This window comes from Pseudocercospora fijiensis (assembly GCF_000340215.1).
Source record: "Pseudocercospora fijiensis CIRAD86 unplaced genomic scaffold MYCFIscaffold_8, whole genome shotgun sequence".
Lineage (NCBI taxonomy): Eukaryota > Fungi > Ascomycota > Dothideomycetes > Mycosphaerellales > Mycosphaerellaceae > Pseudocercospora > Pseudocercospora fijiensis.
The window spans coordinates 3953636-3967127 of NW_006921539.1; the positions used below are offsets into that span (position 1 = coordinate 3953636).

At 50.3% G+C, this 13492-nt stretch overlaps 6 protein-coding genes across 6 annotated transcripts; 5 read left to right on the top strand and 1 right to left on the bottom strand.

Moving 5' to 3' along the window:
• Nucleotides 1-301: 301 nt before the first annotated feature.
• MYCFIDRAFT_37517 (uncharacterized protein) lies at nucleotides 302-2353 on the top strand (the record flags this gene model as incomplete). The annotated part of the gene is made up of 9 exons (XM_007931487.1): nucleotides 302-413; nucleotides 476-842; nucleotides 933-987; nucleotides 1040-1349; nucleotides 1404-1588; nucleotides 1638-1769; nucleotides 1830-1999; nucleotides 2055-2117; nucleotides 2182-2353. 9 exons carry the CDS (start codon nucleotides 302-304, stop codon nucleotides 2351-2353), a joined length of 1566 nt encoding a protein of 521 aa, XP_007929678.1.
• A 427-nt stretch (nucleotides 2354-2780) lies between these two features.
• Nucleotides 2781-4760, top strand: MYCFIDRAFT_64502 (uncharacterized protein; the record flags this gene model as incomplete). Its single annotated transcript, XM_007931605.1, has 2 exons — nucleotides 2781-4023; nucleotides 4087-4760. 2 exons carry the CDS (start codon nucleotides 2781-2783, stop codon nucleotides 4758-4760), a joined length of 1917 nt encoding a protein of 638 aa, XP_007929796.1.
• Nucleotides 4761-5996: 1236 nt separating this feature from the next.
• MYCFIDRAFT_178350 (uncharacterized protein) lies at nucleotides 5997-7657 on the bottom strand (the record flags this gene model as incomplete). The annotated part of the gene is made up of 16 exons (XM_007932235.1): nucleotides 5997-6022; nucleotides 6055-6119; nucleotides 6155-6205; nucleotides 6235-6415; nucleotides 6438-6539; nucleotides 6576-6608; nucleotides 6637-6777; nucleotides 6808-6827; nucleotides 6868-6979; nucleotides 7006-7063; nucleotides 7093-7143; nucleotides 7197-7274; nucleotides 7311-7383; nucleotides 7424-7476; nucleotides 7513-7589; nucleotides 7615-7657. The coding sequence occupies 16 exons, from the start codon at nucleotides 7655-7657 to the stop codon at nucleotides 5997-5999; spliced, it is 1164 nt and encodes a 387-aa protein (XP_007930426.1).
• Nucleotides 7658-7712: 55 nt separating this feature from the next.
• Nucleotides 7713-8855, top strand: MYCFIDRAFT_199457 (uncharacterized protein; the record flags this gene model as incomplete). The annotated part of the gene is made up of 1 exon (XM_007932236.1): nucleotides 7713-8855. One exon carries the CDS (start codon nucleotides 7713-7715, stop codon nucleotides 8853-8855), a length of 1143 nt encoding a protein of 380 aa, XP_007930427.1.
• Nucleotides 8856-9933: 1078 nt separating this feature from the next.
• MYCFIDRAFT_157000 (uncharacterized protein) lies at nucleotides 9934-10728 on the top strand. The gene is made up of 3 exons (XM_007932237.1): nucleotides 9934-10130; nucleotides 10192-10503; nucleotides 10633-10728. The coding sequence occupies exons 1-2, from the start codon at nucleotides 9949-9951 to the stop codon at nucleotides 10472-10474; spliced, it is 465 nt and encodes a 154-aa protein (XP_007930428.1). The 5' UTR covers nucleotides 9934-9948; the 3' UTR covers nucleotides 10475-10503; nucleotides 10633-10728.
• Nucleotides 10729-11091: 363 nt separating this feature from the next.
• Nucleotides 11092-12955, top strand: MYCFIDRAFT_37738 (uncharacterized protein; the record flags this gene model as incomplete). The annotated part of the gene is made up of 5 exons (XM_007931505.1): nucleotides 11092-11269; nucleotides 11362-11502; nucleotides 11568-11811; nucleotides 11879-12268; nucleotides 12322-12955. The coding sequence occupies 5 exons, from the start codon at nucleotides 11092-11094 to the stop codon at nucleotides 12953-12955; spliced, it is 1587 nt and encodes a 528-aa protein (XP_007929696.1).
• Between the last annotated feature and the right edge of the window lie 537 nt (nucleotides 12956-13492).

A 13492-nucleotide genomic window follows, 5' to 3' on the forward strand; every position in this document is an offset into this window, starting at 1 on the left:
TCTGCATCGTTCATGGCGTTCGACGACCACTTATTTTGAAGTACCTGGAAACTCTATTCTACCAAGATTGCTGGAATGTATATCGATCAGATGTGGTTGAGCCTCGACGCGGAGCCCCAATGCAGAATGCAGATGACCTCACATCACAGATCGAACGTCGAAAGATCGCCCTCTCGGTACAAGATTTGCGAATGCGAGAGCCATACTGGTCTTTATATTGATAGACACGAGCGAAGCACTTCTGCCGTCTGTTGCAAATCTTCTTCGACTGGACGACTGACCAACGAAGTATTCCCCGAAGATGTCGTCTTCAAGCAACTATCCCAAGTTCTTGGGCATGAATGGCAAGCCTCTGGAGTGGACTGTCACAGTGATCTTGACCTTTGGGTTCGTGCTGGTAGGCTACGATCAGGGTAAGTCGTATCGAAGAGTCTAGACTTGAAGGACAACACGCCGCTGACCGCGTTCGCAATAGGTGTGATGTCCGGAGTCATCACTGCACCTCAATGGCTCAGCTTGTTTCCGAGAGTCAACCACAACGCTACGCTTCTGGGATTTACTGTTGCCATATACGACATCGGCACCATGCTTGGAGCGGTGTCTATGATATTCCTTGGAGATCGCCTAGGCCGTAAGAAATCATGCTTACTCGGCGGCGCTGGAGTCATCATTGGTGTTGTAATCCAGGTCACGGCCATGCCTTCGTCTTCGATCGATGGCAGATTTGCCCAGTTCTTAATCGGTCGCACAATCACAGGATGGGGCAATGGTATCAATATGGCATCCATGGCGGTTTGGCAGTCTGAGCTTTCTCATGCAAGCCGCGGAATGCTTGTCTGCTTGTCAACCGGTCTCATTGCTACTGGAACTATGTTCTCATACTGGCAAGCAGAATTTGACTAGCATGCTGACCAAGCTGACGCTTCGCCCAGGCTGAATTACGGCATTCAAAATTACACGACATCAATCACCTGGAGATTTCCCATCGTAAGCGAACCGGCACAGTGACAAAGCAAAGCTGACTCGGAGCACCATGCAGGCTTTCCAAATTGTGCTTTGTCTCGTCTACTTCATCGGCACATCCTTCCTACCCGAAAGTCCTCGCTGGCTATGCAAGATGGATCGCATCGAAGCCGCGACAAAGTCAATGGCTGCTATCAACAAAGAACCAATCGATGGACCGAAAACGAAAGAGGACATTCGTGGTATTCTCGACTCTATCGCCATCGAGCAGAGCAGCGACGCAGGCTTCTTCGGCATTGGAGACATGTTCACAGGAGGCCCCTCGCAGCATTGGCGCCGTGTCCTCATTGGCGTCTCATCGCAGTTCTTCCAGCAGATCACAGGCTGTGAGCCATCTCCAAGCATCAAGATATCTAGTGATCAGTACTAATTCTTGCCAGGCAACGCCGTCATCTATTATTCGCCGATCCTGTTTCTTACCACGCTAAAGACCTTGCCTCACTTCTCCCAGCTGATTGGTGGCGTGGACATGATCGTCTACGCACTGTTTGCACTGCTGTCATTCTGGACTGTGGAATCCGTCGGGCGCAGAAAGGTCTTCCTGATTGGCACGGCTGGCCAGATGGTCAGTGCAAACGAGAGAGCCGTTAAACACGTATACTGAATCTCAGCAGGTCTCTATGATTATCACCTTCGCATGCATTATCCCGGGAACAGCGAGTGCAGCCAAAGGTGCCGCATTTGGTCTCTTCCTGTACATCGCATTCTTCGGTCCTTCATACTTGACAGTGCCCTGGCTTTACGCGGTAAGTTTCGCGTCGACTATATCAACGAAAACGCTTAAGCTGACTGACCCATCCGCCTAGGCTGAGATCAATCCTATCAAAATTCGTGCGAAAGGTGCCGCTGCCGCCAACATCGTGAACTGGAGTTTCAACTTCCTGGTCGTCATGGTTACTCCGATTATGATTCAGAACATCGGCTGGGGAACCTATCTCTTCTTCGCAGCCGTGAACGCCGCTGCCCTCCCTTTCATGTGAGCAATCATTAAAGCCATCTCTGAAGTCATTAATGCTGACTGAAAATCGTAGCTATTTCTTCTACCCAGAGACAAGCCACCGATCTCTGGAAGAAATCGATTTCATTTTCGCAAAGTCACGCTCTCCGAACCCAGCGCTTATTATATCTTCCGAGCCGCTTGCTAACACTCTTTCTTAGGGGCTACTACGAGAACATCTCCTACGTCAAAGCCGCCAAGGAAATGCCGCGCTTGACCAACGACGACATGGAAGCTCTTGCTGACGAATATGGCCTGACTGATGTTAAGATGAAGAGGGCTGATAGTGGTAAGGACAGCGCAGCTGAGGTGGAGACTTATGAAAAGGTCTAAAGGGATGAAGGAATGATCGATGCAGAATCTTGAGACATTCGTTTGGACGAGTGGTAATCGTATCGTCGGGAGACATGAAGGTCTCGCAATTCTTGAAAGATGTAACCAGAACGATCGTCGAAGTGTAAGATGCGAGGAATCATTGCGATGCCAACAATGGACTCCTTTGCTGAAGCTGGCCTCCCGTTCTCACCGCCATTCACAAACTTGTGACCTAAGCGCGAATATTCTTGTGCTATCAAGTCAGACACTGCAGTTTGTGTTCCGAACAGTCGGCTTCTTTCTCCAGTTTGTGTTATAACTGCCAGAATCCAAAGAGACCCTTATCCTCAAGAGCAATGCAGCAAACCAGCTGCTCCAGTCAAATACACCCATCCTACCCAAGAACCATGTCTTCCACACCAGTCGTGAGTAAGACGCAAACAAAATGTCCGACCCCAAACCCATCGTAATCGGCCTCTACGGCGTCCCAGGCTCTGGCAAGACCCATCTGATGAACCACACCCTCAAGAAAACCTTCGGAAACAAATGCCTCTACTACGACGGCTCCTCCGTCATCGCCCAAGTTTTCGAAGGCGGTCTCCCAGCATTCAACAACCTCCCTCCCTCCGAAAAAGTCTCCGTCCGCGAACTCGCAATCCAAAAAATCCAAACCCAATGCCTCTCAGCCCGCAAAATCGGAATCGTCACCGGCCATTTGACATTGTGGAATCATCCGGAACCAGAACCGGAATACGTCTTCACGACCGCGGATTTCGAGGTGTATGATTGTATTTTTTATCTAGACCCTTCTGCCGCGACGGTCTTTCAACAGGTTAAGGATGATGTTGGCAAAGTGAGGGGGCTGATGAGTTTGGAGGGGATTCAGAAACATAAGGATTTGGAGTATGGGAAGTTGCAGGAGTTATGTTATGAGTTTGGGGTTTTGCAGGCGAGGATTGATCCTTGTGCTGTGAACGATGGGCAGATTTTGAAGATGGTGGATGATGTTTTGCGGAATTTGGGGGATTTGAGGACGGAAGAGGAGAATTCCGAGGAAGTTTTGAGGCGTTTGGATGGGATTGTTCCTGTCGGAGTGAAGAATATGTTTGTCATCGACGGCGACAAAACTCTGGCACCACACGATTCTGGCGATATGTTTTGGCGGAAGTTTCCTGGATCTGAGGGCGTGCTGAGAAAGCTTTTTGGGAGTAATATGAGATACTCTTATCAAGCGTGGCGTCAAGCTTCTCTCCTGTACGAGACGGAAGTCAGCAGCGAGAAATTCGAGCGGGTTTGTGATGCAGTGGCGAACGATATCACTCTGTACCCGGAAATGGAAAGTTTCTTAAAGGAGATCGTCGGCTCGCAGGATATCGGTGCGGTCGTTGTGACTTGCGGGCTGAGGCGGATCTGGGAGAAGGTTCTTCAGAGAGCAGGACTTTTTGAGCATGTGAAAGTCATCGGTGCCGGCCGCTTCGACAATGGGTATGTTGTGAGCGGAGAAACGAAGGCACGCATCGTTCAACACCTTCAGAGCAAGCACGACATGAAAGTTTGCGCCATCGGTGACAGCAAGCTTGATTTGCCCATGCTCAGAGAGGCCGATAGTGGAGTCGTCGTTGTTGGCGAACCTGCCCTTCGGAGCGAGTCAATGTCAGAGCATCTGTGCTGTTCCGGCGGGATGGAGGGTTTGTACGGCAAAACGTACCAGGTCACACTGCCACCAGAGGTTTCTCCGTTGCCTCAGAAAGCCCTGCCGCAGATCGATCTCGAAGCAGTCTCTAAGCAGAAATGGAGCATCAACCTGCTCCATGCTACCGGCAAGACCGCTGCCAGATTGTTGATGACGCCGATGCGTGACGCGAAAGTCAGCGGCAGGGCTCTTCAAGAGGCACATCGTCAAGTCGGTCGCTATCTGGCGATCGAGTACTTGGCAGATGTGATCGGTCTTGAACAGTACGACACGCTGCATGTCCAGAACACCATAACCTCCGGAAATCGCTTAGCTGGTGAAGCAAAAACGGTCATAGTTCCACTCATGAGAGGCGGCGAGCCCATGGCATTTGGAGTCCACGATACATTCCCACTTGCTTCGTTTCTCCACGCGAGCAGTCCAGAAGATCTGAAGGTCGATAAGCTCAAGGATCGCGAGACTATCATCCTTGTGGACTCAGTCGTCAATAGCGGCAAGTCCATTGCGGAGTTTGTCAATCACATCCGCAAGCTCCGAATTGCAGCGCGTGTCGTGGTGGTGGCAGGTGTTGTGCAGCAAGAATCTGTGGCAGAGAATGGCACGCTTGCAAGGGCACTGGATGGTTTCGGTGTGCTGGATGTCGTTGCTCTGCGGCAGTCTGCGAATCGGTACACCGGGGTTGGAGGCACAGATACTGGCAATCGCCTGTTCAACACTACTCATCTCGAATGAGCAGCGCTGGAAGGAATGAAGCTTGCTTCGCCGGGGTATTGCATCCGAATATCTAGAGGGTAGCAGTGGTTCTTGAACAAGCAAATCGTCGACCATTCCTCTGTCCTGTTCCTCATGGCTTGGTCCAGGACGAACGGACTTTGCAGCATGTATGTAGATGGAGAAATGACAGAAGTCGGCTGCCAAGCAATGCTTTCATGTCTTTCATGTCTTTCATGTGGTTTCTCAAGAGTGGAGCCCTGTCGATTGCGTGTGATTGGTCGATGGGAGAATTACGGAGTCTTCACGTTGCGCTTCATCCACCTCTTGAACCTCACCCCTTCCTACCAGATTGCTCACCAAGGCATGATAATCTTGCAACCGGCTCATGACCAGACTCACATTGTTGCTGCGCACTCATCCCACTTCTCCTCTCCCGTTAGACGGCTCGAGCATGCCAAGGTCCCGGGTATTTAGCCGTTTCGAGCTTCAAGCCAAAGGATTTTGTTGCTGCAGAGCTGTCCGACTTTTCCGCACAGGATCATCTGCGTCCTTCTGAGCCGTGATGCTGCAGAGCAAGCTGGCTACACTCGCTCTCGCGCTGACTGCACCTTGGCTGCGTAGATCTATCAGCTTGGGCGAGCTGGTAGGTTATATCGGAGTGTTTGGCTTTCTTCAGACAGCATTAGTGCATTGCATTTGACAGTCCTTCGGGCAGCTTGTTCGAATCTGGCATGGCTTGAGCTGTAGCTCCGCCATGCCGCGCACGTCGTCATTCCTTGTGTTCGATTCTTGAATAGATCGTCCTTTTGTACTTGCATCTTGTGTCGATGTTGGAAATGGGCAAGAAAGAGAGGCCTACTTCAAACGCGGCTTCATCGCCCGAAGACCGTGTATCTAGCGATGAGCAGATAAGCTCCACCTTGAGTGCGTCGCCGCCTGTAGCGCATTGAGTTGTTCAAATGATCGCTCTGTGTACGATGGACTCACAGCGAACAGTGCAGATGAATCGACTATCGAGAATCGAAGTCACCGGCTTCGACAAGCAAAGAAGACTCTCATCAGACTTACCGGAAGTCGTACCTGCATACAGGTCCCAGGTCAAGGAAGCTGTATGCTATGATACCGCAAGCGATTACACCTTTGTCATAGACCGGTCAAAGGCTTGACCCTTGGCCAGATGGTCTATTTGCATGGCGCAGTCGAGCATGATCTGCCCCGGCGATCCTTGATCAGAATTCAAACATCATGCCTATGTTAGCACCCTCGAACCAGAGCAAGTGCTATCAATGAGAAGCGATGTTTGTCTTTGCACGAAGCTGCGCTATGCCTCCAGGTCCCCAGTAGACTATGTCTCCGGATGATGAGCCTAGAGCCATGCTGCGCCAGGGCTGTGAATGAGGAACGATCAAAACGATTCTTGTATCTCTTGTGGTCCTTTTGCGGCAATGTAGCTGGGATGCCCGCTGTGCATTCGGACCTTGCGTTGCTTCACCTTGAGCCGCGAGGGCCTGAGCCTGAAAACATCTCGACTGCAAGACCTTGAGCACTGTGTATGTAGTCAACGAGCAGGTGTTTAGTATGTATTTCGAGTACAGAAAGTAGATGGTGAGAGAAAGGGAAAGTCGAGATGCGAGATCCAAGAAGGATATCTCCACAGCGCGCCAAGAGGTCATCTCGGCAACAACCGCCGGTCACTCTCCGGCCATCTACACGACATCATCCATCTCGTGTCGACATTCGTACTGCATTGCTGTAAATACCGCTCCCAGTATGCCTGAAGATCGCAGATAAAGTGACCTTCCAGAGGTGTCTAGCCTAGAAGCCGCCTGGCACCGCGCCATTCATTCAGCTCCCCGAGTCGCTTAGCTTGCAACGAGAACGCCTTAACACCCACATTCTTTGCGGTCGAAGAGGCTTCTGGAAGTATTAGTCCGCCTCGGACTGCACGTAACGATCATAACGCAGAATCCGATGCCGGAAGAGGAGTTCTCACGGGGATGAACAACATGCTTTGAGCTCCCGATACGCATGTTGTCTTGGGCAAAGAGTTAGGAGAACCGAGAACCCTCTGGAACAAGAACATTGCTGGGAAAGAGATGCAGTGTCTTCGGGTAAAACCAGTGACCTCTTGAGCGTGCTACCGCTGTCCCTCTCAGTGACTACCACGAGTTCAGCGTTCACTTTGACCTCTTCCACCTCGCTGCGACCAGCTACAAAATGCTCAGCCTGACCTGATACTTAGAAGGGGCACTGTGCAAATGACCCAAAGACAAAACTTTGGCCATGCGATTGAAGGGCACTTCTTGGGCCACCGCATCAAGCTGTGAAAGAGGGTGCAATTTTGTGGAACTGGATGACACGAATAGTCCTCTTCAGGCCTCGGCATTGCTAGGGTCGAGAGCTCGAACAATCCGATGATGGAGAGGTTCCGAAAGGGATGTTGTTAAGACCGACCCGAGCAACAGTGGTGACATATGCTATGGTGATATGGCCGCGAGTTCGCATAGAATGCGCGAACTGCGTAACCCCGCGCTGTCCCAATTCAACCTTTTAGACTGCCAATTGTACATGCGCTGTTCCAAAATACCCGCTCCATCTGCTGACTCGATTTGGCTGCATTGCATTCGATAGAAGGTGGCGACTTGCTTCAAGACAATCGTAAAATAGAGTTTCTGTAATACCAAGCATGCGTCTCGGCGCGGATTGCCTCCGAAGCGTCAAACAGGGCAGCTGCCTAATGACCACCGCACGTTGTCCTTCCCTCCTTCACGGTCACATCCCCCGAGACTTTGTGTACAACATTCTCGAAATCTCCCGGTAAGACAGTCTGAGGTTTGCTCCAATACCCTACAACAAATGTCACGCGTTCAACTCCGCTCTCTTGAGCCACGTCCCTGATATCGCCATCCTCGCATGCCGCCGACACCGCCAAGAAGCTCGCCTCGAAGGCCTTTCAGAAAGGCACCACGCATGTTCTGTGTGGAAGTCTTGTCGATTGCAGATTACGAGCTGGCGAGGGCGAAAGAGATGGACGCCCTCATGGACTCAGCCGTGGATCAACTTGAGACATTGTCTCGGTCCGGCAATGCACTACCGAAAATGACCGACTTAACCATTCGATTTGGACATCTCGGCCTGGCGGCAGACAATGAGCCACGTCAATTCGAATTCCATCTGCCAACGACTTGTGCAACTTGGCCTGGGCCACATTTCGGTGCCAAATCGCTTCACAAAGTCATTGCCAAGCCGCCGAAGACCGCACCCAAGCCTGCGAAGCAGTATTGTTGGCCAAGGGTAGCCAGGAAGCGCGCTGCGCCCCTCAAATCGGCGAAGGCAAAGAAGGCAAAGAAGAGCAGTCCCGAGCCCAAAATCTTGACATCTGTCGCCTCTCGTGATCCACCGCTGCATCTACTCAGTCTACCTGCAGAAATTCGAAATGCATTCTGGACACTGCTTGCTGTGCGAAAGAATCCCATCGAAGCACAATTGCGGCATATTCGCACCGCAAAGACGCCTCAGAAGCCGCGAAGCCAAGTCGTACGGCGGTTTCCTCGCGAGCCAGTCGTGGCCGCTGTGAATAAGCAGCTGCGGCGGGAAGTCCTTTCAATCTTCTATGGCACTAACCAGTTTGTGATGGAGAAGAACGCGTGCGATTTGTACAAAAACCTGAGCATGACCCACCCGGGCTCCGTGCAGAAATGGAGCCCGAGGCCAGACCTGGCAAACTTCCTGTCGTCTGTTGACCTCCGCTATCATGTCATGCCACGGCCACTGCCATACGGCATGGGTTCTGTCGTTTACACATTGCGACGGCTGGCGGATGGACGGGTGACCATTGACGTCAAAGCGGAGTGGCCAGGTGGTGGGAAGAAGGGTCCAGAAGCCCTTGAAGCATGCTTGTGCAAGGAGATCGATACTGTCGGCGCAGTCCGGGATTCAATGCAAGGAAAAGACACGGATCTTGCGCAAGTGTCATTGGCAGTGATGAGGAAGCGGCTAGAGACAATCTTCGGAGATCCTTCGATCGAAAAGACCCCCAATCACCATCCGGGCGAGGTGACGTGCAGTCGGTGCAAGAAGGATACTTTTGAGATTGTGTACAGCGGGCTCTAATTGCGGCGATGGTACTGTCCTGGAGCAGTCTGATGGCATGATAGGACTTTTGTTGCATACATATGTAATTGCATGACTTGGCATGGTATAAGCGATGGCTGTGATCGATTGATAGAGGACCACAGACACCATTCAAAGAGATGATACGCGAATATTTTTACTTCCGGAGCTTCAGACCACTTCATTATATTTTCATATGAGTACTTGTACCCTTGTATAGCCCAGAGCACCTTTTTACAAGCTCCTATGAACAGGACAACGACAATCATGCCGAACGTTAGTAGCGGTTTCATGGAACATAGACCATTTACAGTAAGCAAAAGAGAATGAACCTTCGGAAGATAAGTGAACGGCCGGCTTTTGTAATTCGTGCCTTGTATGGGCCAAAAAGGTCGGGGCCTTGCCGGGATTCGACTATACGAAGAATTAGCTACGCACTTTTTTATCAATGCGTGGCAAGACACATACACCCGGGGCCTGTCACAAACGAGTAGACTGAGTCTACTAGGTAGAACCCGAAGCGACAATCATACCACTAGACCACAAGGCCATGGGAAAGAGGAGTCGCGAAACTCTCCCATTGGATAGCACGGCTTCAGAAAAGTATTGTACATGGCTGTAATATCTTGGCTCTCGGGCCCACATCCCGGCTGCATTACCTCTGCATATCGATTGTTTCGTGCCTCTTGAAGGATCTCTGGCTCAACGGAAGGCCGGAAGACCAAATATTGAGCAACTCTAGACCTGTCGCGTATATGCTTAGGACTGTATCATTGCTGTACTAGGATCCTATATTCGGCAGTATAGTAGAAGATCGTCTTAAGGAGAATTAGAGATGCACCGAGTACCTAAAGTTGAGTAGTCTAGCCCGGCAACTTGTGTTCGACTTCTGGAGATTTGTTGAAGTCAACGTTCTACGAGTGAAGAATCGTTTCACGGTTCGTTAGGAGACGGAGGCGTTTTGACTTCGTCGTCAAAATGGGGTCGACGCTCCACCTTCCTTCCGATGATGCCCAATATTCAATTCTACTCATCATCGTCAACGCAACATCAACATTCTTTATAACAGTCAGTCAATCAAGACCTCGTCATCATGGCACAATCAAATCCCTTCGACTATTTCGCGATCCAGAACACGATCTCGACATACTGCATCGCCCTTGACACCAAGGACTTCGCTCTCCTGAAGAAAGTCTTCACCGAAGATGTAGACACGAAATACCCTTTCGCCGAGATGAAGGGCGTGCAAACCGTGGCAGAGCGTATAGAAAAGAGGTATTGATCTCTCTTTCCCCATGCATGAAGTACTACTCGATATTGACGCTCCTCCTCCAAGACTGGCGGCGATCACATCCCAGCATGCTCTGACTACGCAAACAATCGAGGTGTCGGAAGATGGCAAGACTGCAAGAGCTACGACCTACTTCACTGGAATCCACTTCGGCAAGGGGATCTGGCAAGGCGAACAAGTGACTGCTTGGGGCAAATATGATGATGAGCTGGTAGTCACCGACGCGAAAGCGAGTGTGCCTGGTGCTTCCGGCCACTGGATGATTTGCAAGCGAAGTGTCACGTTCCAAGGCAGATTGGGAGAGGAAGCTGTCATGGATGGCGAGTAAGGCTGACAGCACGATTATTGTAGCATGCGGTACGTGGAATACCATGTGCTTGTTATGTGACCGGCTTTTGGTGGTCATCATTAATTAGGTCTTGGTAGTGAATGCCCAGCTTCCAGGTTTCTGGAAATAGGCACTATGCTTGCTGACATTCTTCACAGAGGCGCACGAATACTCAGCTGCTCGAGTCTATGTCCAAGATTTCCCCCGCTACTCGCCTCAGACACTACTTGAAAAATGCCTTGCACAACTTCTTGATATTTGAAGCCTATATCACTGACTTGAATGAAAGATCGTGCACGACATAACCACGACTGCCATTTGTTCTCGAAGCAATGCAGATCGGGAACATGGTAAGTCAGGATTCTGGCTAAAGAGCAATGCGAGAAGACAAGCATGACCTGGTACAAAGCGGAGCCCCAGGGTCCGTGCATGGGTTTGTTACATACCACTTTTGGTATCGCCAACGGAGGGGTTGTAGTCCGACGAAGATTCGGCAGATGCTCCACCGAAAGCATGCTTTGTTACATGACCTTACACAGATCCCACGTTGCGATCATGCCATTCGACCTCACCAGCACCACAGAGCCGCGAACATGGCAGACACCGACAAAACCAGCATGGACGAGAAGAAAGTCAACCAACAAGTTGAACAAATCGAGCTCATCGAGGATGCCAAGCATGCTTCTCAAGAAGAGCATGAAACGACCTTCTGGCAAGCCATAAAGAGCAATCGAAAAGCCGCCATGTGGTCTGCGATCATTTCCTTGACCATCATCATGGAAGGCTATGACATTGGTAGGGAGGACCAAAAACAAAACCCCTTCTCAAGTAGAGGGGCAAAAAACAAACCGAATCCAGAATCTGATCATTCATCGTCATCATCACAGGTCTGATCTACCAATTCTTCGCATACCCTTCCTTCGCCGAAACCTTTGGCAAGTGGAACGAGGCGACTCATTCCTACCAGATCTCTGGTCCATGGCAAGCAGGTCTGACGAATGGGGCCAACTGCGGCGTTGTCATTGGAGGTGAGACAGCATGGGCCGCCCAGATCTCTTTCGTTTTCAAATACTGATTTGCCGGTCTTCAAAAGGCTTCCTTAATGGCTACCTCTCGGCTCGATTTGGCTACAAGAAGGTCATTCTCGCCGCCTTGTTCTTCATGAACTGGTTCGTCTTCTTTCCGTTCTTCGCCAAGTCGGCGGAAGTTCTCCTCGTCGGACAGATTCTGTGCGGTCTGACTTGGGGCGTGTTTGCGACTACTGGACCGGCGTATGCTAGTGAGGTTTGTCCTTTGGCTTTGCGAGGATATTTGACTTGCTATGTCAATCTATGCTGGTGAGTCTCGATGATTGAAATGCAGCTCTTCTTCAGTGCTCCGCACACACTGACTTCGAAATCCTAGGTGCATCGGCCAACTCATTGCAGCTGGAATCTTGTATGGCTTGCTCGATCTGCACGGAGCCAGGAGCTATCGTATCGCCTATGCACTCCAATGGGCGTGGCCGATCCCGCTCTTTCTCCTCATTCTCTTCGGACCAGAGTCGCCTTGGTATCTGGTTCGAAATGATCGCATCGATGATGCCATGCACGCCTTGTCGAAACTCAACAATAAGGGCGAAGAATCGAACCGTCAGACCGTGGCTCAGATCATGCATACCCTCAAGATTGAGAACCAGATCGAGTCGGGAGCCACCTACTTCGACTGCTTCCGAGGCATTGATCTGAGGCGGACTGAAATTGTCTGCATGACCTTTGCCGGCCAGGTGCTTTCCGGATCAACCTTTGCTTATGGGTAATAAGTCCCTGACTTCTACGCAATTCTTGTCTTCCACTGACCATCTCCAGCCCGACATACTTCTTCCAACAGGCCGGTATTCCAACTCACAGCTCCTACGGCATCGCCGTCGGCGGCACCGGCGTAGCTTTCTGCGGCACAGTGTTCTCCTGGTTCCTGATCTCCAAATTCGGCCGCCGAACCCTCTACCTCAGCGGCATGATCTGCGACTGCCTGATCCTCATGATCCTCGGCACCCTCGCCTCCGCCTCCACCGCTTCCGGATCCAAATGGGCACAAGCCGCTCTCTGCTTAGTCTGGCTCTTCGTCTACTCATCCACCGTCGGACCCATCTGCTACACGATCATTTCGGAAACCTCCAGTCTACGCCTTCGAGCCAAGTCCGTCTGCTTGTCGAGGAATATCTACAATATCACGCAGATCGTTGCGAATGTCATCGAACCCTACCTCATCAACCCCACTGAAGCAAATCTTAAAGGCAAGACGGCTTGGTTTTGGTTTGGCACGGCTTTTTTGGCGGCTATTTGGACGTACTTTCGACTGCCGGAGTGTCGTGGAAGGACGTATGAGGAGTTGGATGTCATGTTTGCGCAGAAAGTTCCGGCGAGGAAGTTTGCGGGTTGGCAGGTTGATGCGTATGATAATGATATTGTTGATGAGTCGAAGGTTGTAGAGAAGAAGTGAGGTGGGTGGAAGGTGTGAGATTTGATATAGTAATAAGTCTGAAAGTTTTTGAAATTCTTCTTCTTCCTTCTTCTTCTTCTTTAAACATTAATAAAGCTACTCGTTGCTGTTGTCAAGTCTTAGAGGTAAGTTTGAAGCCTGTTTAATGCTTATATACTTCTTGAACACAAACTAGTAGTAGGCCCGTTACGTAGAATAGCGAAGCCTAAGAAGAATTTCGTCGGACACTACTATAGCGTTATAATATAACACTTATAAATCTCCCTTTATACGCCCGAGTGCTCTCGCAATACCTCGATTTAAGTTTAAACTCTTCTCTTCCCTAAAATAACAAAAAAACTAAAAATTCTTAAGATCTAGAAAACCTAAAATAGTTATAGAAAGAAAGTAGCGACCTCCTCCGAGTCGCTATAGCAAAACGAATAATAGATACTCCCTTATAATTCCTCCCGCTAATATCTCGTCTATTAATACTTATTCGGACGACGGAGTTATACACTAAAGTAAAGAGCACACTACTAATACAGTAGCATAGAT

Bases quoted from the DNA above. Each gene is read 5' to 3' on its own strand.
- MYCFIDRAFT_157000 (XM_007932237.1), top strand. From the start codon at position 9,949: ATGGCACAATCAAATCCCTTCGACTATTTCGCGATCCAGAACACGATC. The intron at 10,131-10,191 runs GTATTGATCTCT...TCCTCCTCCAAG, and splicing joins GCAGAGCGTATAGAAAAGAG to ACTGGCGGCGATCACATCCC.